At 47.9% G+C, this 25,796-nt stretch overlaps 2 protein-coding genes across 3 annotated transcripts; both read left to right on the top strand.

The window, feature by feature from the left end:
- Positions 1 to 714: 714 nt before the first annotated feature.
- ERICH4 (glutamate rich 4) lies at positions 715 to 2,185 on the top strand (the record flags this gene model as incomplete). Its single annotated transcript, XM_079908128.1, has 2 exons — positions 715 to 888; positions 1,994 to 2,185. The coding sequence occupies 2 exons, from the start codon at positions 715 to 717 to the stop codon at positions 2,183 to 2,185; spliced, it is 366 nt and encodes a 121-aa protein (XP_079764254.1).
- An 11,126-nt stretch (positions 2,186 to 13,311) lies between these two features.
- Positions 13,312 to 25,280, top strand: LOC307179241 (cell adhesion molecule CEACAM7-like). 2 transcript variants are annotated; one of them, XR_013825349.1, is made up of 6 exons: positions 13,312 to 13,468; positions 14,415 to 14,774; positions 18,535 to 18,767; positions 22,481 to 22,595; positions 24,062 to 24,093; positions 25,107 to 25,280. XR_013825349.1 is itself a non-coding variant. In XM_079908129.1 (6 exons), exons 1-4 carry the CDS (start codon positions 13,405 to 13,407, stop codon positions 22,585 to 22,587), a joined length of 807 nt encoding a protein of 268 aa, XP_079764255.1. In that variant the 5' UTR covers positions 13,357 to 13,404; the 3' UTR covers positions 22,588 to 22,595; positions 24,062 to 24,093; positions 25,107 to 25,280. The 2 variants fall into 2 exon arrangements, 1 of the variants encoding a protein (XP_079764255.1); XM_079908129.1 differs by having other exon boundaries at positions 13,357 to 13,468; positions 18,535 to 18,810.
- The last annotated feature ends 516 nt before the right edge of the window (positions 25,281 to 25,796 follow it).

Consider the following 25,796-nt stretch of genomic DNA (forward strand, 5'->3'; position numbering starts at 1 on the left):
GGAGACTTGGGAGCCATTGGCGTATAGGTGGAATTTTAACACCCCTGCAAGAGGGGTTCTAGCAGAGGGAGGCCCACAGTGCCTCCCCACCTTCTCCATGACGGGACCCAAGCTGCTAGGGATGATGTCTCTGGGCAAGTCTAGGGTCGGCAGAACTGGCTGCTCAGCTGTGGGCCAACAGCCTGGACACCGAGGCACCCTGGCCAAGGGATCGTTTTCTCGGAAGCCACTCCTGGCTCCTCAGGCACATTGTCTGGGAAGCCCTGGGAGGGCCCGAGTGGAGAAGACTGGCAAGGACCAAGCCAGGGGAAGCCAGAGATCAAGCGGAGAAGAGGGCTGCAGGGGAGGCTGGGGAGGAGGAGTGGGTGGGACCCAGGAGGGGGCAGGACGAGTGAGGCCTGGCACCCACACACTGGGGAGGGGTCAGGCCTGAGAAGAGGCCAGGAGAGGTGGAGTTTGACCTCCGCCAGAGAGGCTGAGGTTGGATCCTTGTGAGCAGAGTTAAGGTTAGACTTTGATTAAAACAAAACAAAAACACACGAAGCTGCTGATTCTCAGTGGAGAATGGACTTTGGGTGGCCCGAGGGGGTGGGGCTGGCCCTCTCCTACCCCCCACTGCCCTTTACTCCCCCCACCCAGCCCCCGGCTCCCCAGGGGACTGGGTCACTCTGGACCTTGCTACTTCCTGCTCCTGGCTGCCACTGCTCAGAGACTATGGAGCTGTGGAAGCAGCTGAGGCAGGCTGGACTGGTGCCCCCAGGGCTGGGCCCACCCCCACGGGCCCTGAGGGTGGTGCCCCCAGTGAAGAGGGTGGATCAGACCCTCATGCTCCCAGGGGCTGACACTGGAGGTGCCAGGGAGAGTCTGCTGTGGCTCTGGAAGGAGCTGGTGAGTGAGGGGTTTGGAGGGGTAAGAGATGGGGTGGGGGGAGTGGATAAATGAATAGGAATGAATGTAAGTAAAAAGGGCCAGAGATTGAAAGACAGAAAGTCAGAGACAGGAATAGAGAAATAGAGGCAGAGGCAGACACACACACACCCAGACAGAGACACAGAAAGACGCAAAGAGTGAGAGACAGGACTAGAGAGAGGCAGAGACAGAGAGACCCAGAAAGAGACGAGAGATGGAAAGCAGAGATTGAGAGCCGCAACAAGGACAGACTCATTAAATCTGAAAGACAGAGAGGTGGAGACAGTCCAAGGCAGGGGCAGAGAAATAGAGACAGACAGAAAGACAGGGATATAGAAGGACAGAGACAGACAGAGACAGCCAAGTAGAGACAGAGAGGTGGAGACAGATCACAAGAGAGGGAGACCCAAGAAGAGAGATAAAGAGACTAGGGCTCAAGACACAGAGAAAGAACGAGAGAGATGGAGACAGCAAGGGACAATGCAATGGAGAGACCAAGACAAAGGGAGACAGGGCAGAGATCAGAGACAGAAGCAGGACGGCAGAGTCCAGGGACAGAGTGAGGATCCCACCTGCGGTGCTGTGGGCCAGGACTGTTAAAGAGAAAGTAATTTATGACACCTGTTAAAGATGGCAAGGCTCTAGGTATGAAGACTGCTGTGATGGGGATTTTGCAGTAGAGGAGAGAGATTGGGCTCAGCTCTGAATACAGCATGGGCAAGGGGGAATTTAAGGCCAAGGAGCAGGAGAGGGGTCAGGGGGTAGAAAATTCCAAGGAGGAAACATCAGGGGTATAGGGGGGATTCTGGCTCAACCTATCTAGCAGGATTCTTGCTGAAGGCGGGTCAGGGTGAGCCGCCATCACCTGGGGGAGGGGGGAGGGTGAGGAACCCGATCAAATAAGGAGGAGGGGGGATTCTTGCCAAAACTGGATTTTACAAAGAAGTGCTGATGGGCCTAGGAAAAGGTTCAGGATCCTGGGACTTGAGCTGAGACCTGCTCCCACGCAGGTTTCATGGCAGGGGCACACTAACCCCTTGCCCTCTGGGGTGGGATGCCCATGACTGCCCCTTCCCACCCGCAGGTGAACCTCCGCCTGGTGGATGTCCAGCTGCTGGGCCAGCTATGCAGCCTGGGCTTGGAGATGGGGGCAATTCAGGAGGAACTGATCACCTTCCTGGAAGAGGAGGAGGACAGAGAGCTGGAAGGGAAGCAGGAGGGGGCCTGCGGTCCAGCCCCAGGTCACCGCCTCCCTGACTTTGAAATGACTATCTGAGGCCCTGCTGCTGTGCTTTTGGACCCATGAATGGTATGCAAATTTATGCCAAGAAGATGGGGAGATTTGCAGGTCAAATCAACCTGCAAACGTCGATTTGGCATTGGCACGCGCTCCTTGAGCAAGTGCTTTCTCTGAAAATGTCGGAGATTAGACTGAGGGGTGGGCCCCTGAGCTGCGGGCATGTTTGCAGGGGATGTGGGAGGCTTGCAGAGAAACTCTAGGTGTATTTGCAGATGCGCTGCAGGTGTGTTGCAGGGGAGGTGTGGGTCTTTGCAAATATGATGGAGATGCGTGCAGATGGCTATTGAGTGCTTGAAAAGTGGCTAGGTCTGACTGAGGTGTGCTGTACGTGTAAAATACACGCTGAATTTCCAAGTTGGGTGTGATAAAAAGAATAGACAAAATTTCAATAATCATAAAAATTAATTACATTTTGAAATGATAATATTTGAAATGATAATATTCTGGGATAAATAAAAATGTGACTAAAGCTAATTACACCTGTTTGTAAACTCTTACTGTGGTAAAATACATATAACATAAAAGTTACCATTTTAACTATTTTTAAGTGTACAATTCAGTAGTATGAAATATACTCACGTTGTTGTGTTGATGTGTTTTCATCTTGCAAAACGGAAACTGTACCCCTTAAACAACAGGTCCCCATTCCCCCTCCCCCAGCCCCTGGCAACCACCCTTCGACTTTGTGTCTCTATGAGTTTCGCTACCCTAGGGACCTCATGTAAGTGGGATCACATAGTATTTGTCTTTTCGTGACTGGCCTATGTCACTTAGCATAATGTCCTCAGGGTTCATCCATGTTGTAGTGTGTATCAGAATTTCCTTCCTTTTTAAGCCTGAATAATATTCCATACATGTGGTATGTACAACCACATTTTATTTGTCGATGGGGCCCTTGGGTTGTTTCTACCTTTTTTTGGCTGTGGTGAAATACATTGCTCTGAACAAGGGTGTACAAATATCTGTCCAAGTCTCTGCTTTCAATTCTTTTAGGTATGTACCCCAGAAGTGGAATTCCTGGATTGTACGGTGAGTCTCTGTGTAATTATTTGAGGAAGTACCATACTGTTGGCTCTACCATTTGTCATTCCCACCAACAGTGCACAAGAGTTCCAACTTTCCACCTCCTCGCCAACACGTTATTTTCTTTTCTTTTTTCCTTTTTTCATGATAGCCATCCTAATGTCTGTGAGGTGATACCTCATTGTGGTTTTGATTTGCATTTCCCTAATGACTAATGATGTTGAGCATCTTTTCCTGTGCTTATTCATCTATTTCTTTTTACATCTTAAAATATGACTGCTAGAAAGCTTAAAGTTACATAAGTAGCTCCCACTGTATTTCTCTTGCACTGCACTATTTCAGACGTTTGAAAAAAGAATGTGGGTGTGAGCAGATGAGCGGCGAGGTTTCCTCGATATTCCCAGACGCGTTGCAATTGTGTTACAGCGCCACCTTCAGGAGACAGGCAGATAGAAGCAGGGCTGCAAATATAACTCCTGCCCAGGTCCACATTTGTAGAAAAGATGCCCAAGACAGCAGGTGGAGGGCTCCAGCCTGAGGAGAGACAGCTCTTCTGGGAAGACAGTTGGACATTCCTCATAAAACCATTACTCCCAGTGAGGAAAAATACACGCTTGCGTTTCTTCGATTCTTCAAAACAATTTTCTGGTTGGGAGTGAGGATATTCCCAGAGAAGTGAGATGCTGGCAGGTGCTGAATTCCTGTCCGTGGGGATTTCTGTCTTCAGAAAAACCTGCTTCTACTCTAGAGCCCGCGAGCCACAACTACTGAAGCCCGCGCGCCTAGAACAAGAGAAGCCACTTCAGTGAGAAGCCCGCGCACTGCAACGAAGACCCAACACAGACAAAAATAAATAAATAAAATAAAATTTAAAAATACTCTGCTTCTTTTTGTGCACTGGAGTCACCCAAGACTCGAGGGGTTTGGGGGTTTGGGCTCCATCCTCAAACTGGTCCTCCTTTGCCTACCTTAGCCAGGTCTGCAGCTGCTGGGAGTTCTCCTGTAGGGGGTGATGCTGGGGAGAATGCTGGAAGTCAGACCCCAGCACCCAGGGAAGGGGAAAGACAAAGCAGAGCCCCCTCTCCGACACTGGGCACTCTAGAAAGAGGCAGGGGGCAGTCCGGGTCTCTTGGCAGCTACATCGAGTCCGTGGGGGTCACCAGGGCTGGGGAGGTGGGGCTCCATGGCCACAGGGTCTGGGTCATGCTTCACAAATGCCAAGGTACTCTGCCTCTTGGGGAGAAAGAGACCGGGAGGGAGGGAGGCACAGACGGGAGACTGGAGGGGGCGACTTGGGAGGGAATGCTTACTGTTCAAGAACAGCATGATGGGTGGCCCCTGATGTCTGGGTGGGAGTTGCTCTGGGCCATGTCCTGGGCCATAGAAGTGACATCTATGGGGGAATCACCTCAGTCAAACACTAAGGGAAGCTTGGGTGAATGTGGTCAGCTCCCCCTCCCCGGTACTGTCCTTCTCAATGCCAACTTACTGAGCTACATCCAGCAATGATCAAGTCAGCACCAAGTCTGCCCTCTGGAGCTCCCAGCCCAACAAGGTGGGGGGACCCCTTAACACACAGAGACAGCTAAGATGATCAGGGCCGGGATGGGGGAGCACGGACTCTCCCATCTGCCAACATCTCACTTCTCTGGGAATATCCTCACTCCCAAATAGAAAGTGTCTTGAAGAAGAATTGCAAAAATGTAAGCGTGCATTTTTCCTCACCGGGGAGCATGGAGCAGGATGGGAGAGGACTCAGATAAGGCAAGAGGCCCAGCCTGAAACATCAGGAAAGTGTTCTTGGAAAAGAACCTAAGGAATAAGTAAAGAGCCAAGCAGAGAAAGAGAATGGGAAAAGAGTAACAAGAAGGAAAATTGCACATGCAAAAGTCCTAGAAGGTCTAGTGATCTAGCTTCTTGCTACTCAAAGTGCGGTCCATGGACCAGCAGGATGAGCATTACTGCAGCTATCTACTGCTGCATAACAAACAACCCCAAAACTCAGTTATTTTAAGCAATGACAGCATGTATTTTGCACATGAATCTGCAGTCTGTGGGGATAATGTATGACGGGGACTTCCCTGGTGGTCCAGTGGGTAAGACTCTGTGCTCCCAATGCAAGGGCCCTGGTTCGATCCCTGGTCGGCGAACTAGATCTCGCATGCATGCCACAATTAAGAAGTCTGCGTGCCGCAATTAAAAAAAAAAAAAGATCCCACGTGCCACGAGGAAGATCCCACATGCTGCAACTAAGACCTGGTGCGGCCAAAATAAATAATTAATTAATTTAAAAAATTAATATACAAAGGGGAAGAATATACAAAGGGGAAAAGACAGTCTCTTCAGTAAATGGGAAAACTGGGCAACTCATGTAAAAGAATAAAATCAGGACATTTTCTAACACTATACACAAAAGTAAACTCAAAATGGATTAAAGACCTAAGTGTAAGATCTGGAGTCAAAAACACCTAGAAGAAAACATAGGCAGAACACTTTTTGGTATAAATCACAGCAATAATTTTTTTTGGATTTGTCTCCTAAGGCAAAGGCAAGGATGAATGGATAAGCAACATGTCATGTATCCATACAGTTGTACATTATTCAGCCATTAAAAGGAATGAAGGACTGATACACACCACATCATGGATGAACCTTGAAAACATTATGCTACACTAAGGAAGCCAGATACAAGGCCACATATGGTATGATTTCATTTATACAAAATATCCAAAGGAGGCAAATCCATAGAGAAAGTAGCTTAGTGGCTGCCAGGGGCGGAGAGGAGGGGAGAATGAGGAATGTTGCTTAATGGGCACAAGGTTCTATTTTGAGATGATGAAAATGTTCTGGAGTTAGTTACAGTGATGGTTGTCCAACATGAATACACTATAAGCACTGAATTCTATACTTTAAAAGGGTGAATTTTATCTTATTTATTTTTTTATAATTTTTTTTTTTTTTTGACCATGCCATGTGGCATGTGGGATCTTATTTCTCCGACCAGGGATCCAACCTGCAAGCCCTGCATTAGAAGAGTGGAATCTTAATCACTGGACGGCCAGGGAAGTCTAAAAGGGTGAATTTTATGATGTGTGAATTATATTTCAAAAAGCTACAGTGTTGGTCAGTAGAGGACCCTGGTGGGCTAGGATGGGGCTGGACCAGGCAGGGCTGTGGGGAGGGGAGGAGAGCCCCGGGGGAGGGAGGCTCAGGAGACCGATGGGCAGGGCTGGGGTGGGGAGGGGTGTTATCCCCGGGACTGGGGGACTGGGACACAGAGGAGGGTGATTCTGGGGGGAGATCACATTTGTGGTTCTGTTGCATCTTGAATGCGTGTATGGGAGGCGTGCAAAGGCCCATCTCGTGTGTGCACACACGTGGACATGTTAATGCCACTGCCTCTTGGCCTTTATGGCCAGGCCAACCCCTCCCCCAGGCTGTATCCCTTCTCAGAGTCCCCTCCCCCCACCTTCCCTCCACTCATCCCTCTCTCTGCCCCTCAATCTTCCTCTAGCTCTGTGCTGTCCAATATGGCAGCCAACCGCTACGTGTGACTTCTGAGCACTTGAAATGTGGCTGGTGTGAACTGAGAGGTGCTGTTAAGTGTCAAATACCCGCCAGACTTCGAAGGCTTAGTATGAAACAAAGATTTGAAAGTACTCGCTATTTTTGTTGTGGATTACATGTCAAAATGAGTGTGTTTTAGATACATTGGGTTAGATAAGCTATACTATTGAAATAATTTTCACCTCTTTTTCAATATGGCTATTAAAAAATGAAAAATTACATACCTGGCTTGTACTGTATTTCTATTGGACGCACACCTGCTGTGGCACGCTGTGTCCACCAGATGGCGCCAAATACAGACTGCCGCAGCTTCACTAGAAACGGGGGAAACTGGGCGGAGCTGGCGTGATAACCCACCTGTGAAGCCCTTTGAAGTAGGACCTTATTAAGGACATTGAAATATGCTCTTCCCACACCGGAGGCCACTGTTGGGGGAGAACCCCCAAGATCTGATGAACAGGAGATAGTATGGTAGGCTGAATGATTACCCACTAAGACATCACTGTTGTAATCCCTGGAACCTGTGAATGTTACCTTATAAAGCAGGACTTTGCTGATGTGATTCCATTAAAGATACTGATGGGAAGGTTATGGTGGATTATCCAGGTGAGCCCTAACCCACCTTGGCCTCTCTACTCTCCAGAATCACTGGAGCTTTGGGCCTCCACCCCCATCTCAAAGGCCCCAAGAGTAACTGCCCGAGGCTGAAGCAGGCTGATTGGAAACAGGAAATGAACGCTCAGACCACCTGCACTTTGTACTTATCGAGCCCAGAGCTTCCCCTTCAAGGCAGGAGGTTCTCAAAAGCCCCAGGGTTCTTAACCCCAAATTTCTCCCTCAAAAAACTTTAATTATCGTAAAAAGCACAGAGCATTAAGTTTACCATCATAACCCTTAACCAGTATACAGTTCAGTGGCTGTTATATGTAGGCTGTTAGTTGTGCAACAGATCTCTGGCACGTTTTTATCAGCAGAACTGAAATTCTACACTTTAACAACTCCTCATTTTTTCCCTCCCCACCCTAGCCACAGGCAACCACTGTTCTTTTTCTGTTTCTATGTATTTTTGACTACTTCAGATATCTCATATGTGGGGGAGCACAGTGTCTGTCTTTTTGTGACTGACTTATTTCACTTAGCATAAAGTCCAGAAGTACCCTCTTTTCTAAGGCTGAATAATACTCCATTGTATGTATGGACCACATTTTCTTTTTCCATTCCTCTGTCTGTGGACATTTGGGTTGCATCCATCCCTTGGCCATTGTAAAGAATGCTGCAGTGAATATGGATGTGCAAATATCTCTTCAAAATCCTGCTTTCAATTCTTTGGGATATAAAACCAGAAGTGAGTTTGCTGGATCATATGGTAAATCTATTTTTTGTTTTTGAAAGAAACTCCATATACTGTTTTCCACAGCAGATTCACTATTTTATGCTTCCACCAACAGTGCTCAAAGTTTCCAATTTCTTCACATTCCTGCCAACGCAGGTTATTTTCTGCATGCCTGTGTGTGTGTGTGTGTGTGTGTGTGTGTGTGTACATGCATGATGGCCACTATAAAATGAGTGTGAGGTAATATCCTACCGTTATTTTGATTTACATTCCCCTAATGATTAGTGATGTTGAGTATCTTTTCATAAGCTAGTTGGCCACTTGTATATCCTCTTTGGAGAAATGTCTATTCAAGTGTTTTGACCATGTTTTGATCAGGTAATTTGGGGTTTTTTTAGTGTTGTTGTTGAATTGTAGGGTTTCTTTATATATTCTAGGCATTAACCCCTTAACAGATATATGATTTTCTTTTCTAATAAATTTATTTTATTTATTTATTTATTTTTGGCTGCATTGGGTCTTCGTTGCTGCACGCGGGCTTTCTCTAGTTGCGGCGAGCGGGGGCTACTCTTTGTTGCGGTGCACGGGCTTCTCATTGTGGTGGCTTCTCTTGTTGTGGAGCACAGGCTCTAGGCGCGAGGTCTTCAGTAGTTGTGGTGCACAGGCTTAGTTGCTCCGCAGCGTGTGGGATCTTCCCGGACCAGGGATCGAACCCGTGTCCCCTGCATTGGCAGGCGGATTCTTTTTTCTTTTTTTTTTGCGGTATGCGGGCCTCTCACTGCTGTGGCCTTTTCCGTTGCGGAGCACAGGCTCCGGACGCGCAGGCTCAGTGGCCATGGCTCAAGGACCCAGCCACTCCGCGGCATGTGGGATCTTCCCGGACCGGGGCACGAACCCCTGTCCCCTGCATCGGCAGGCAGACTCAACCACTGCACCACCAGGGCAAGCCCTGTTTTTTTTTGTTTGTTTTTTTTGTTTTACTGTTAATATTTCTCCCAGACTTCTTCCCCAAAGTGACCTTTGACCTTTTACCAGAGTGACCATACATCAAGGAAAAAGACATAATCAGACTTTTGGGGGGATTGATGGACACAGGCTCTGAACTGACACTAATTGCAGGTGACCCAAAATGTCACCGTAGCCCACCAGTCAGAGTAGGACCGTATGGAAATCAGACAAGCAATGGAGTTTTAGCTCCAGTCCATCTCACAAGGGCCCACTGGGTCCCTGAACTCATCCTGTGGTTATTTCCCCAGTTTTGAAATGCATAATTGGAGTAGATATATTCAGCAACTGGAAGAATTCCCACATTGGTTCCCTGACCTGTGGAGTGAGGGCTATTTTGGGGGGATAGGCCAAATGGAAGCCACTAGAACTGCCTCCACCTAGGAAAATAAATCAAAAGCAATACTACATTCCTGGAGGGACTGCAGAGATTAGTACCATCAAGGAATTGAAGAATGTGGGGAAGGTGTGATATTGTGGTTTATAATCAGAAGCACACATTTGGTCTTTGTCCCCATTTCTGACACAGAGCTCCTTAAAACCCTTGGAATTTCCTAAGTGCTTAGAGCTACGAAGGTGTCTTTTGTTATGTTAATGAGGTCTCTACTGGACTGCATCTAAAGATGAGGGCTGGTGGCTAGTGGACCCAAAGGAGTGATTAGAGGGTTGGAACTTTCCGTCCCATCCTGCCACTGGACAGCCACATGCAAAAGAGTAAAACTGGATGACTATCTTACACCATAAAGCAAAATTAACTCAGAATGGATGAAAGACTTGAATGTAAGACCTGAAACCGTAAAAATCCTAGAAGATAAACATAGGCAGTAAGTTCCTTGACATTGCTCTCGGTGATGAGTTTTCGGATTTGACACCACAAGCAAAGGCAAGAAAAGCAAAAATCAACAAGTAGGACTACATCAAACTAAAAGGCTTCTGCGCAGTATAGGAAACAAACCATCAACAAAATGAAAAGGCAACCTACTGAATGGGAGATAAGATTTGCAGATCATATATCTGATAAGGGGTAAATACCCCAAATGTTTAAAGAACTGAGACAACTCAATAGCACATAACCAAACGATCTGATTAAAAATGGGCAGAGGATCTGAGTAAGCGTTTTTCCAAAGAAGACATACAGATGGCCAACAGGTACAGGAAACAGTGCTCAACACCACTAATCATCAGGGAAATGCAGATCAAAATTGCATGAGCTATTACCTCACAGCTGTTAGAATGGCTGTTATCCAAAAGACAAGAAATAACAAGTGTTGGTGAGGGTGTGGAGAACAGGAAACCCTTGTGCACTGTTGGTGGGAATGTAAATTGCGTAAATTGGTCCAGCCACTAGGGAAGACAAAATGGAGGTTACTCAGAAAGTTAAAAATAGAACTACCATGTGACCTAGCAATTCCACTTCTGGGAATTCAGCTGAAGAAAATGAAAACACTAACTTGAAAAGATTTATGAACCCTCATGTTATTGCAGCATTATTTACATTAGTCAAGATATGAAACGAACCTAAGTGTCCATCTACGGGTGAATGGATGAAGATAATGTGGTGTACATATATATAACGGAATATTATTCAGCCATTAAAAACATGAAATCTTGCCATTTACTACAAACATGTATGGACCTTGAGGAGATTATGTTAAGTGAAATGTCAGAGAAAGACGAATGCTGTATAATCTCATTTATATGTGGAATTTAAAACAAATCAAAAAACCTCAAGCTCAAAAACAGAGAACAGATTGGTGGTTGCCAGAGATGAGGAGTGGGGTGTGTGTGAAATGGGTGAATGGAGTCAAAAGGTATATATTCGGGTTTGGGCTTCCCTGGTGGCGCAGTGGTTGAGAGTCCGCCTGCCGATGCAGGGGACACGGGTTCGTGCCTCGGTCCGGGAGGATCCCACATGCCACGGAGTGGCTGGGCCCGTGAGCCATGGCCGCTGAGCCTGCGCGTCCGGAGCCTGTGCTCCTCTAATGATCTCCTCTAATGATCCACTAGCAAAATTTACACTTCCTGTTCCCGTGACTTTATGTTCTGCTGGCCCAGAGGTCTTGGTTCCAAAGGGAGGAATGCTTCCACCGGGAGACACAAAAATGATTCCACTGACACATCAGGGTTCCTGGCTTTCAAGCTGTCTAAAAAGTGTAGAACCTGGAGAGTACCAATCTCAGCTTCAACCTCCTTTCCTCACAGGGATCAGGGGTCAGAAAAAATGAGAGAGACTAGTGAGGCCCAGAGATTGTGAGGGGGCAGAGATCACAGGGATAGCTGCCTAGAACGGAAGCAGGTGAGGTCACTGGCTGAGGCTGTCCGTCCACAGAGTCCCAGGGAGAAGGTGGTACAGGAAAGAAACCCCAGGAATGGGGGAGGGAGAAGCAGAGGATCACAGGCGCTGAGGGAGCTACCCCGAGGCCCTGGGTGGGACTGTGTGTGTGAAGCCACCTCAAGACCAGGGGCCTCTCCATTCATAGCCTATGTGTACAGAGAGCGCCAACGACAACCCTGGATAAAAGTGGACTTAACACGAGAGTTCAGCCATGGGCATAGGGCACCCGTGAGGCCCAGCTCTTGATGAACAAGAGGGAACCAGCTCCCTTCTCACCTGACCCAGGCCCCAGGAGCGAGAGGGGAAGTTGACTGTCCATCCTTTCCCCCTCTGCTCCCCTGACCCAGACCTTCCCCTCCTGACAAGCCTGGTTCCCTGCTCCTGCCTCTTCTTCCCATAGACCCATCACCTAGTGCTCCAGCCACATTCACTACTGTCTCCCAGGGACGCACACAGTATAACCTACTGGAGACAAACACAGACTCATCTACATTCCTGGAAATCTGAGCTTGGTGACGTCTCATTAAGGAACGGGGCTGGAGTTCTTGGAGCAGCAGAGACTGTGACTCACAGAGCTGGAACATGATGCAGCATTCACATGATACGTAACCCATGTAAAAAGTTCATGGTGTTGAATAAACATGCAGAGCAGCATGGCACGGTAACTGCTGCACTTCCCTCCTTGTCCACCAGAGGGCGGCAGTTACTCCACAGGCTAGAGCCTCCCCAAGGGCTACAGACCTCCCTCAGCCCAGCAGAATAGGACCCTCACCAGTGTCACCTTAGGCCACAGCTCTCCAAGCTCCCCACAATGGACAGCTCCTCCATCCAGCCAGGAGTTGGCCCACTTCACACCTTTAGGAACTACTATTCCTTCAGGTCATCAGTGTGTGTCCCAGGAAGCTGTGGCCCAGCTAGACCCCCATGGAGAGAGAAGGAGCGTCCCTCTCACCAGACATCACTCACGTTGCACCCTTTCCAGCCCCTCAATCCTTTCCTGGAGCCTTCTGGCAGGAACAGAAGGAAACCTTCTCAGAGCATTTGAGAACATTGGAAAGACCCTCCGTGTCACAAAGGGAAATAAGATCCTGGTTTGGGGACCTCTAGGTGTCTGTGTGGTGCTGACAGACCTTGCTACTGAAACTGTGCTCCACAGCCCGTATGATCAGCGTCACCTGAGAGCTAGCTCGATGCAGACTCTCAGGTCCACCCCACACCTGCTGAGGCAGACTCTGTGCTTTCACAGGATCTGCAGACCCTCCGTGTGCACAAGAGAGGGGAAGAGTCTACCCCAGCCCATTACGGGGTCTCAGCCTGGCTGGGCATACATGTTACCTGGGCAGCTGCTGAAACAGCATTTCTAAGGGGTCATCTGGGCATTCACAGTCTTTATAAAGTTCCACAGTGATTCCAATGCACAGTGTGGGTGACATTCCTGTGACAAGGGTATGAGATGTAGCCGCAGGGCTCCTGCTCTAAAGGGAAAACCCAGAAGGGGAAGGGGAGGCTGTGGGGGAGAGGCTGACTGTGCACCCCAACTGCGAACTGTGGGGAATGCCCAGGACACGGAGCCCCAGGGTTGTGCTCCCCCCAACCAATGGCAAATTGTGTGTGTGTGTTTCTAGGCTGAGGAGTCAAGCTGAAAAAGGCAGAGAGAGCAGCGGTTCACAGGGAAATGAATTGTAAACAGGAAGGGAAGGTGGAAGAAGAGAGAAGGCAGGCAGAAATGAGAGAGGAGGGAGAGGGAGGGCCCTGGGCAGAGACCCCGCCCCTGGCCCACGTGACCCAGCGAAGTGCTCCTGCCCCAGGAGGAGGCCCAGCACAGAGGGAGGAAGGACAGCAGAGCTCACACATCAGACAGCAGTGCTCGTGAGCATTTCGGGAGCTGAAGCTCTTCTCACAGAGCGAGGGACACAGCAGACAGCAGACACCATGAAGCCCCCCTTAGCCCATGCCCACAGAGGGTGCAGCCCCTGGAATGGGCTCCTGCTGGCAGGTGAGAGGGGACAATTTTCAGGGTGTGGGCAGGGGTGGGAGAACAGAGACAGGCTGAGGTCTCTGGGGGAGACAGGGCTCTGAGAGTGGACAGAGGGCTTCTGTCTGGACCTGAGGGAAGAGGACATGGGAGCAGGGGAGGGTGGGGGGAGGGACTGAGCAACAGGAAAATCTCAATGAACTGGAATTGGTGAGGGGCAGGAAAACCTCAATTACTGTACATTTTCCAAATTATTCATCACTGAGCAGTAATTTTTCAAAACTGGTGACAATAACAATTTATGTCAGGGTGTCAATCCAGAAAAAAACGCAACCAGGAAGTTAAACACTGTCCTTACCCACCACCCTTAGAGATTGACAAATAAACACCAGGCGGTGGAGGCCCTGGGAACACTCATTCCTTCCTCACCTGGTATTTGGAGCCTGGTCCAGGCCCTGGGTTACAACCAGGATCAGACAAGTCCCTGCCGTCCCAGAGCTCACACTCTATGGGGAGGAAGACAGACAAGCAAAGAGATCTAGAATGTGCTGTCAGGTGCTGACAAGTGTCATGAAGGAAACGGAGCAGGGAAAGGTCAGAAAGTGAAGACGGAGGGTCTTCGGAGCAGGTGTCAGGGAGGGCAGCTCCCAACAGGCCCCTGAGTGTGAACAAGCGTGTGAGGGCAGCAAGGGAGTGAGCCAGGAAGACATCTGGGGAAACAGAGGAAATAACAAGCTCAGAGGGGCTGAAGTAATGGGGGTCATGCTGCTGACCCTGAGCCAGTAGCAAACACACATGCACACACAGACACAGACAGACAGATAGACACACACACACACACACACACACGCACTACAAAAACACACACCAAGGCTGAGGGATGAAGAGCCCTGCTCAGGACCCAGGGCCCCATTTTTCCATCCCAACACATAGGTCAGAATATTAATTTCTCTCTCTTCCCTCCTAGTCGCACTCGTAACCTTCTGGAAGCTGCTCAGCACTGTGAAACCCGCTATTGAATCGGTGCCCGTCATTGCTGCAGAAGGCACGGATGTGCTTCTACTTGTCCACAGTGTGACAGGGGATCTTCTAGGCTACAGCTGGTACAGAGGAGAAAGGGTAGAGAACAACCAACTAATTACATCACATAGAATAGACGTTAGTACAAGCACCACTGGGCTTGCACACAGCGGTCGAGAGACAATATACCCCAACGGATCCCTGCTGTTCCAGAATGTCACCCAGCACGACACAGGATACTACACCCTGTTCATCATAAAGAATGATTTACAGACGGAAAGACTAGCTGCACAACTCCGCGTATACCGTGAGTGATTCCTCTCTGACCTCTGGGTGTTGGGTGGGGTGAATTCTAGTCACACACAGAGGACTGACAGGCCTGGACTGTGTCTCCATCCCCCTCTGTATCACATCCCAGGTTGGGGTTTGAACATTTAGTGCAGGACACACACACAGTGGAGACAAACTTCAAAGGATCAGAATTCTTTCGCAGAATCCGGACCCTGAAGACATTCTGTGCAGGAAGAAGGACCAGGCTGATGGGAGTAACACAGCAGAGGAAGATCAGCCGCAGTTCAACCCCCTGGGCCCCTCCCTGTGCCCATGACGCTGAGGGAGACCCTGTAGGACTCAGTATGGGCCTGGCCTGAGGGCCCCCTGGGACCCCCACAGAGAAGCTCAGCCCCGGGAAGCCCCTGCCCAGCTCCTCCGCTCCCACCTCCAACAACCCCGGAGAACATTTGCCACTGTTGGGCTTTAAGCTCCTGGACGGGGTTGACTGGGAGCAGTGACTTCCCAGCTGCCTGAGTCCCAAGGCTTCAGAGCTGGTCACCAGCCAGGGCTCAGCCCCAAGAGCCACATTTGGGCAGGGGTGGAGTCTGGGCCTTCACCTGAGACTCAGCATGGAGAGCAAGACAGGTTATTAGCCGACCACCTGGGGGACTAAGGAGACTCCAGAGGAAGGTCAGCATCCTCAGGGAGGAACAGAGGACAGAAGATGCTCCTGGCAGCTCCTTGACCACCGGGCACAGCCCAGGGAGCCCTCTCCTGTGGATGCACCTAATAATAGATGCAGTTTTTATGGTCAGCTCCTCTATGCTCAGCTTTAGGTCAGTTAATTATTAATGATTTAAGCTTAATACACAGGCAACAGGGCAATCCTGAGACAATTTACCATTTTTTCTATTTTAATGAGGAGAAACTGAGTTAAAGGGGATTACACTCACTGAATCAGAGTCACACAGACCATGACTGGCCAATCAGAGTCATGCCAAGATGACAGCCCCGTCCTCTCCTCCATCCCGGGGGCCTTGTTGTGCATCTTTGGACCCAGAAGCCAGATGTGGGTTCAGATCCTTTCTTCTTGGGCATCCCCAGCTCATAGGGAGACTCTGGCATGGAAAGTGAAAGGAAATGGAAAATGAATCCTGTTTACTCTAGAACTAAATGACCTGCATCAATGATCATAGTCAGTGACAGGAATGTCCAGGCCTTCCCTCTTCAGGCAGCCAATGCACAAGCTCCTTGCACTGGATGAGAAATCATTTATTTATTTGTTTCCTAATGTGCTGGGTGTCACTCCCGCTGGAATAACATGGGAAGGACTCGGTTTCCTCACTCTCCAGCCTACACCTGCAAGCAGCATAGGGCCCAACAGGTAAACTCTCAATCTTTCTTTGATGAAGGAAGGATGGAAGGTATAAGAATGAGTGAATGACCTATAATCTCTTCAGGCACTGGAATCTGGATGCAGAATCCTAGGAGGTACTGGCCACACCTACTGCCTCTCTCTCCAGGGATGGGACCCATGTTCCATCCTCTGACCACCCGCCCCTAAAGCACGTTGGGAGCCAGGTCTCACGGTGACTGTGGGGCTGCTCGGCCATGGGAGGGTTTTCCAGGGCTGTAGGGATCCTGCCTCTGGGCAGCAGTAGGGCTCTTGGATCTTTGATCTTTGACGGCACTTGTAACCCCCACTTTGAAGTCACTTGTAAATGGACATTTTTTGCTCTCTCTGCTGCTTCCATGTCTCTCATCTTCCTCCTCCTTCTTTCCAGCCGGGACTGGCCCTGCTCTGCACAGCTCCCCTACCCTTAAGCCTTCCACAGATACTCCCGCAAATGGCTGACTGCCCTGTTCCCGTCCTGCTAACACCTGTGGCCAGACCCACCCTCCCGGGCAATAGTAAAGGACGCAGAAATCAGTGGGAGCAGCAGCCTCTGCGAGGCTCCAACACGAGCCAGTTTCCCCAGGTCACCAGGAGAATGAGCTCCCACTTTGCCCTGGTCCAGGGCTCTTTCCCTCCATGATGGCAACAAGTGGAACACACCACGTAACAGGTGGTGAATCTTAAGGCCTACATGACTCAACCAGGAAGTCAAAGGCAGAAAGACAGTTCTGCAGTCCCCAGTGGCTCACTTCACCTCTTTGATTTGTGACTCACATTCTTGTCCTTCTGGGAGCCTCCCGTTCCTCTCAGTGGTTCCCAAGACCTTCCCAGGGTGGGGCTGACAGACCCTGTGCCATCTGACTGCTTTCCTGACTGTTTCATTCATCCTCATGATGGTACCTGTATCATAGGGCTCTCCGACGATGAGGTGCCCAAGCCACTGTCCTTTCACTTAGACTTGGCCCAACTCAGACAAATTTGATCCAGCTCTACCTGTGTTTCCTGAGGTAGAAAGAAAAGAAAAGAAAACATGCCACACGCCAGTGGTGGGCCTCCTCCCCATTTGCCTGACTGTCCATGGAAATTGGTGACAGGGACCTCTTCTCCTAAAGTTATTAACATAACACAGAACGTTTCTACTAATTTAAATCATTCCTCTCTTTATAAAACAGACTCAGACCTCTCCCCGATCAATTCTGTCCAAGACTAAGGGCAGAGACGTTGGTTCTACTGCCAAAGCCAGCCAGCATGTCCCCCTCACTCTTTTTTTTTTTTTTAAATACTTATTTATTTATTTATTTTGGCTGGGTCTTAGCTGCGGCATGCAGGATCTTTAAGTTGTGGCAGGCGGGCTTCTTAGTTGCGGCATGCGAACTCTTAGTTGGGGCATACATGCAGGATCTAGTTCCCCGACCAGGGATCGAAGCCGGGCCCTCTGCATTGGGAGCGCAGAGTCTTACCCACTGGACCACCAGGGAAGTCCCTCCCCCTCACTCTTTTCTAATCATTCTTTGGACTTGCCTAGCCTTTACGGGGTCGCTGTCTTGTCAATCACCTTTAACACCTGGGCAGAACTGCCCTACCTCATGGCCCTGCAGCTAGAATACTGGACTGACCACCAGGCTTGCTCTGGGTCGTCCCATGTGTTATTTCTGCTCAAACACCCAGTTCCAGGCCATGTTGCCCAGTCTTTTTGGGGTTTAAGGACTATGGGACGGCCCATCATAACCTATCTCTAGGGAACCTTGGAAATTGAGGACTCAGTGAAAACACGTCTCCACCAGGCAATGTAGGTCTGTGCAGCTTGAGGGTCTCAGGACCTGCATGTTCCAGGTGAACACCCCAAGGTCAGTCAGGTAGTCACCTGGTCAGTAAAATACTAAATGAGGGGGCTTCCCTGGTGGCACAGTGGTTGAGAGTCCGCCTGCTGATGCAGGGGACATGGGTTCGTGCCCCGGTCCGGGAAGATCCCACATGCCGCGGAGCGGCTGGGCCCGTGAGCCATGGCCGCTGAGCCTGCGCGTCCGGAGCCTGTGCTCCGCAACAGGAGAGGCCACAACAGTGAGGGGCCCGCGTACCACAAAAACAAACAAACAAACAAACAAAAAACTAAATGAGGGAGAAAGGGGTCTCTGATTTCCAGGCCTATGTTACTGCTATCAAACCTTGATACATGACAGACACTTGAGGAAGTCTGTGCTTTCTCTCAGACATAGAGCAGGTGGCCTTATACTCTCTAAGTTCAGATGTTCATGCATTTGTCTTGTGATACAAAGACCTGCCTTATTCTTTAAGGACTCAGTTTGGCTCAAAGGTGAGAAATGCCAACTCTGATTGAAGATGCTATTGGAGGAATCAAGGTATAAAAGGGGCCATGTTCTCTCTGTTGTCTTCACAGCGGTGTTGCCCACCCCAGTCATCACCAGCAACAACTCCAACCCCGTGGAGCAGGACACTGTAGTGCTAACATGTGGGACGGAGACTCAGAACACCTCCCACACGTGGTGGGTCAACAAGCAGAGCCTCCCCAACAGCACCAGGCTGGAACTGTCTGAGGACAACAGGACTCTCACTTTATTCCATGTCACGAGGAATGACACAGGACCCTATATGTGTGAAGCTCGGAACCCAGTGAGTGTCAGCCGCAGTGACCCATTCACCCTGAACGTCATCTGTGAGTAGCCTCTGTTCCTATGTGCCCCAGGCAGCCTGACTGAATCTCCACTGCCGGAGGCCAGACCACACCCTTCCCTCTCAGGTCCAGGTACATGGACTCTCACCTCTGGATATCAGGCTGGCCATGACTTCCTGTCCCAGGCAAATCTGGGCAGGCCCAGCCTTGAGCCAAGTCTAGGAGGCAACAGCGGCTGACACGGGTCTCTCACTGTTTTGCGGTACAAGGGCCTCTCACCGTTGTGGCCTCTCCCGTTGCGAAGCACAGGCTCCGGACGCGCAGGCTCAGCGGCCATGGCCCATGGGCCCAGCCGCTCCGCGGCATGTGGGATCTTCCTGGACCAGGGCACGAACCCGCGTCCCCTGCATCTGCAGGCGGACTCTCAACCACTGCGCCACCAGGGAAGCCCCGTAATACCACACTTTTGATTACTGTAGCTTTGTAACAAATTCTGAAATCAGGAAATGCGAGTCCTCCAACTCTGTTCTTCTTTTTCCAGATTTTTTTGGCTTTTAGGGGTCTCCTGAAATGCCATATGAATTTTAGGGCTGATTTTCCATTTCAGCCAAAAAAAAAAAGTCATTGGGGAATTTTGATAGGGATTGCGATGAATCTTAGATCACTTTGGGTAGTACTGTCATCTTAACCATGTTAAGTCTTCCAATCCATGGACATGGAATGTCTTTCCATTTATTTATGTCTTCTTTAATTTCTTTCAGCAGTGTTTATTTATAGTTTCTCAGTGTATAAGTCTTTCACCTCCCTGGTTAATTCCTGAATATTTCATTATTTTTGATAGTATTGTAAATAAAATTTTCTTAATTTCCTTTTTGAATGTTTCATTGTTTGTGTATAGAAACAACTGATTTTTTTAATAGTATTTATTTATTTTTGTTTTTGGCTGCATTGGGCCTTCGTTACTGTGCGTGGGCTTTCTCTAGTTGCGGCGAGCAGGGGCTAGTCTTCATTGTGGTGCACGGGCTTCTCATTGCGGTGGCTTCTCTTGTTGCGGAGCACGGGCTCTATGTGCGTGGGCTTCAGTAGTTGTGGCACGCAGGCACAGTAGTTGTGGCTTGCGGGCTCTAAAGCACAGGATGAGTAGTTGTGGTGCATGGGCTTAGGTGCTCTGCAGCATGTGGGATCTTCCCGGACCAGGGATTGAACCCATGTCCCCTGCATTGGCAGAAGGATTCTTAACCACTGTGCCACCAGGGAAGTCCTGAAACAACTGATTTTTACAAGTTGATTTAGTATTCTCCAGCTTTGATTAATTTGTTTATTAGTTCTAACAGTTTTCTTGGGGATCTTTATGGTTTTCTACATATAAGGTCATGTTATCTGCAAACAGAGATAATTTTACTCTTCTTTTCCAATTTGGATGTCCTTTATTTCTTTTTCTTGCCTAATTGCTCTGGCTAATACATCCAATACTATTTTGAATAGAAGTGGAAAAAACAGGCATTGTTGTCTTGTTCCTGACCTTAGAGGAAGAACTTTCAATCTTTCACCATTCAGGATGATGTTAGCTGTGGGTTTTTTATATATGTCCTTTATTATGTTGAGGTGGTTTCCTTCTTTTCCTAGTTTGAGTGTTTTCATCATGAAAGGTTAGTGGATTTTTGTCAAGTGTTTTTTATTGGTTTAACCTCCTTACTTTATGTCTATTCATAGTCTCTATTTCTTTGTGATTTCATCTTGGCAGCTTTCATGTTTCTAGGAATTTGTCCATTTTGTAGAAGTTATCCAATTTGTTGCCAAATGATTATTCATAGTACTCATATTTTGTAGAATTGGTAGTAATGTTCCCACATTCATTTCTGATTTTAGTAATTTGAATCTTCTTTTCTTAGTCAATCTAGTTAAAGATTTGTCAATTTTGTTAATATTTTTGAAGAACCAAATATTGGTTTTATTGATTCTCTCTACTGTTTTTCCATTCTCTAATTTATTTATCTCCATTCTAATTGCTATTGTTTCCTTCATTCTGCTAGCTTTGGTATGTTTTTTTTTTCCCTTGTTTTGTTTTTTGTGTCCCTTAAGTTGTAAATTTAGGTTGCTGACTTGAGATCTACTTTTTTAATGTAAGCATTTACAATTACAAATTCTTGCACAGGATTCTTGACTTCTCTGAGCCTCAGATTCCTCAGCTGAAAATTGTAATAAAAGTACCTGCTTCATGGTTTTGTTTCAGATTTAATGTAATACTCAATTAAACCCATAGCAAAATACACACAAAATTTTTCCAAAAATGTTAGCTGCTATAATTACTACTATTATCAGTAGGTTATGTGAAATCGGGTACTCCGATTCAAGGACTACCTAACTCTAGATCCACCTCTTATTAGCCATATGACTTTGGGTTTTTCACTACTGGAAGCCTCAGATTTTCCATCTGTAAAATGGAAATAATGTCTATCTGACAGGGTTATTATATGAATTAAATGAGATATATGGGAAATATTATATATAGCACCGAATCTGGCACATAGTAAGTACATCATAACAATAGCTAACATTAGCATTAATTTTCAGTTTTGAGTTGAATGGTGAGGGGAACTGAAATAAAAAAGAACAAAGAGGGCTTCCCTGGTGGCGCAGTGGTTGAGAGTCCGCCTGCCGATGCAGGGGACGTGGGTTCGTGCCCCGGTCCGGGAGGATCCCACATGCCGCGGAGCAGCTAGGCCTGTGAGCCATGGCCTCTGAGCCTGTGCGTCTGGAGCCTGTGCTCTGCAGCGGGAGAGGCCACAACGGTGAGAGGCCCACGTACCGCAAAAAAAAAAAAAAAACAACAAAGAGGCAAAAGGTATTATATATTTGGGGAAGGAAGGTATAACACAAAAGACGCATAGGAACATGTTACTGAGTAAATATGGAAGAGAGAAAAAAAGGAGTTGAGTGCAAAGTTTCACATCTAGTATGTTAGTTTTCATCCTGTGAGATGCAGCCCAGATGGGATTAGACATACAAGACATTCATTGGGAAAAATGCCTGTGAAGGAAAGTGGGGCAGGAGTGGGAGGAGCCTGGGAGGGTCCTCAGACCATGATGCATATTGGATCCCTGGGAAGGAGAAAGGGAAGGAGGAAGTTTTAGGCTGCAGTGCAGTTCTAAGAGAGTGTCTGCAAATCTGGTGAGGAGTCCTTGAACTAAAGTCACCCAACACAAAAAAAGCATTTCTTGCAGAACTGGGATTGATTTCATATTCCTGCTGGGAACCTGTGTGAAGGGTGGTCTCTGTGCAGAGGGGCAGTGAATTCAGAGGGCCTTCCATCAAAAAATCCCCACCAAGACACCTAACAGGCACATATTCATGGTGGCCACACCTGGGCCACACCCAGAGAAAGATGTAATCATGAAAAGATGGGAAGCTATAAACATAGAAAAATAACCATCAGCGCTTCTTCCATTTCCAAAGCCTTCAAAAATATCTGAGTGCAGAAAGGCCACACTGGAATTGAGGCATGTCCAACCACCAACCTAGAAATACAGTCAGAGAGGAAAAAATTACAAAAATATAGTCGGCTAGTCACCTCACAGCAACCTTCCACAGAAATTTTATTCCTTGAAGGAACAAGTCGAGACTATTTCATATTGAGAGTTATTTCCCAGAGCACCCCCCACTGTAAAATAATGTCACCTTCATTGACTCTTCGTTTTTCTTTCGATGACAGTTGATTCAACTGGCCTCTCAGGTGGTGCTATTGCCTGCATCGTGATTGGAGTCCTGGCTGGCGTAGCTCTGATTGAACCTCTGGTGTATTTCCCGTATATGAGATAGACTGAAGGGTATGATGCCTTTCCTCTTGTTCTGCTTTCTCTGAGGCTAATCGTCATGCTCGGGAGAGGGAAGGAGACTTCATCTCTGTCTCTGGACCTGGATCTGCTCCTCATGCTTCCTAAAATCTTTCTTCTTGGCATTAATTCCTGTGGGTCTCTTCTTCCCTGGTCTTCATGCTTCCTGTGCCCTACTCTCTCTTGGACATAGTTATTCCCATCCCCACCTGGTTTAGAGGGGGCAGAACCAATTATGTTCCTCTGTCCCCAGTCAGGGAAGCCAAGGTCCAAGAAGGAAAACTAATGAGGAAATGAAAGAAGCAGGAGGAAGGGGGTCCTGCGCTCTGTCGACAACAGTAGCAGGAGGAGGGAGGGACAGGACAGGAAGAGAACCTAAGAAAAGCAGAAACAACCAAAGGCCTCCTGGGCAATAAATAAAGTGACAAAGAAACAGCATCTACCTACAAAAGGGGAAAGGTGTCAGGGTAGAAATAAGCTCAGAAGCAGTTGGCATGAATGGCCCTAAATGTGAACAGCCAGTAAGCAGGAGAGGAGTAAACACCAGAAGGGATGATGGGTAGATTGAAGGAGGAGGTCCTCAGGGGAAAGAGGACCAACCAAGGTATAAAGGAACACTGAGGAGCCCCAAGGAGTCATGCTGACAGGGTCCTTCCTAATTCAAGGAGCAAAGGTCCTGTGCCTGGGAACAGCAGTCACAGTGCCTGATATTTATTTAGGGCAAGTGACCAGCGCGATCTCACAGAGCACAAATCCTCAGACCACAACCAGAGTAAAGTAAACCTGCTCACCTAGTGAGAGCTCGTATGTTCTACTATATACCCTGCCCTACCAGGGAATCCCGGATTTCCAAGTGAATCCCTACCTTCTGAATTATTAGAGGGAATCTCAGTTTCCCAAGCTTAAACTGGCATAGGTCCTCACGCCCTTCCTAGCCATGTAAGATTCCCCTGAGACACAGCTGGGGGAGAGACACTCGCCCCTCCTAGGCCAGGCAAGCCAAGCAGGCCATGAGATGGACATGTTTCCAGGAGCCTTTTCCTCATCCTACCTCCTTCCCCCTCCTGCCTCTATTACGGATGCAGGCATCTCCTTTGGTGAGACTTTCCCTGCCTTTGGTGCTCTGGGTACCGTGGGCCTCAATACCCCTCCTTGCCGCTGAAGCCTGCTGCTGAGACACACACCTGGGCAAAACTCATGCCTTGTGAACTGGAAGAAATCTTCGGAAGTACACTGAGGCCTCTCCCCACCTCTCCTTGGTCTAATGCCCTGGGGTCTGGACCTCAGACTGAGGGAAGCGAATTCCTTAAGTCTTAATCATGGGCCACCCCCCCACCCCACCCTCTCACCACCTGCTCCCTCCTTCAGCTAGAAGCACAACAGCTTCGGAACACCACGTTCTGAGGCAATAAGTTAGTTCTGCATTTTCATGGGTTGATAACTCTCCTTTGTTTCCCTAGGTCAGGGCCACTCTGACAATTCACCTAACAAGGTAAGCACAGCCAGTTTCACTGGCTCCTTTTCTCATGGAAATATCTCTATGTAGAATGGGTTATTCTTGAACATACAAAAGTGAGATCAAGTTTGGGTCTAAGTTCCTCACTTCAGCAACAGACAAAGAAGTATTACCCCCACCAGTCTACCTCATTGCAAGATGTGAACTTGAATCCTGGCTGGGACCTTGGGCTGGTAACTTAACCTCTTTGATTCCCGGCTTTTTCACGTGTAAAATGGACATGCTGCCTCCTTCAAAGAGAAGTTCAAGGAATTAAATGACATAACAAAGGTAAAGCACCTGACACAATGCCCAGCTCAAGGAAGGCACTAGATCATTCTCCCTTTTCTGCCTCCAATCTGACCCTGCTCTTACTATCAAATGATAATTTCCAATCTAATAGATCTGAGGTCTTAGTTCCTTTACTTTCTGAAAATTGTACTGAATTTTTCTCATCTTAACCTTCAATAGAATATACATTGATATTGAAAAATGCTTCAATCATAAGTATATTTTAACAATGTTTAAGTTTCTACATACCTATGTAAACAGCACCCAAATCATTTAAAAAAAATCAACCCCCCCAACAAACACACACACAAAACGCTCCAGTTACTTCCCTCCAAAGAGTAATGACTATCCTTATTTCCAGTGCATTAGGTTAGTTTTACCTGGTTATGCACTTATATAAATGAAAAATACAGTGTATACATGTGTCTGGCTTCTTTGATTCAAAATTGTCTTGTGAGATTCATTCATATTGTTGTGTGCCTTTGTCGTTCATTTATTCTCATTGTTGTATCATCATATTCCATTGTAGCATTCCATAATCTATCTCTTCTAATGAACATTCAATAGGATGTTAGTAAGCAGAGAAAATGGGTAATAAAAGCCCTTCTCTGAACTAAAAGTTTCAAAATGGTGAAAGCATGGGGTGCTGAATCACACTGGACAAGGTGAGGGCCTGGCCTACGACACTGATTTAACTGAGTGCTGTTCATTCCTTTCAGATTGACGAAGTTGCATATTCTGCCCTGAACTTCAATGCCCAGGAATCAAAGAAACCAACTTCAGCCTCCCATCCCCAACAGCCACAGAAACAGTTTATTCAGAAGTGAAAAATAAGTGATGCAACCAGTCCTGCTCACTGCACTTATTCCAAGCTTCTCGTCCCCATCCCTAGGAGATCCCTTTGCCCTCCGGGGAAAATGTGAATAGTGTCTTTCCCCCCCTTTCATCCCTAATGAGGCTCCTCCAGGCTGCCTAGTCACAGTCCCTTCCTTCAGTGTCAGTAGATGAAAAGGTACATCCAGGAGGAGGTCTGTAGGAAACCCAACCTTCCTTGTCATTGAACTTTGGCAAAGCAGACCTTGGGAGAGAGTTGCCAGAACCTCCACGCCTCCCCATTTCCTGACCTAAACTGGTTTTAAACTTGCTCATTCCTTCCCACCCCAGTCCTTTCATATTGGAGTTTAACTTGAATTTGCCATAACCTGGAAAATTATGTCCTTGATCCACTGAAATGCATGTGCCAGAAAAGGAGAGGAAAAGGAAAAACTTCTGCTCTCTGAAGCCCGGTGTGAACCCACCATTCACAGGAAAACACATACATAACCAATTCTGAACTGGGAAATTCTATACCTTTGTCCACTTTCAGGGTTGTCTCCCTGCAGGACCAGGGCTAAACAACTTACTACTTA

This window comes from Stenella coeruleoalba, assembly GCF_951394435.1.
Source record: "Stenella coeruleoalba genome assembly, chromosome: 20".
Taxonomy (NCBI): Eukaryota; Metazoa; Chordata; class Mammalia; order Artiodactyla; family Delphinidae; genus Stenella; species Stenella coeruleoalba.

Coding starts and splice junctions, on each gene's coding strand:
- LOC307179241 (XM_079908129.1), top strand. CDS start 13,405: ATGAAGCCCCCCTTAGCCCATGCCCACAGAGGGTGCAGCCCCTGGAAT. Junction 13,469..14,414: donor GAATGGGCTCCTGCTGGCAG/GTGAGAGGGGAC, acceptor CTTCCCTCCTAG/TCGCACTCGTAACCTTCTGG. Junction 14,775..18,534: donor TGCACAACTCCGCGTATACC/GTGAGTGATTCC, acceptor TTGTCTTCACAG/CGGTGTTGCCCACCCCAGTC.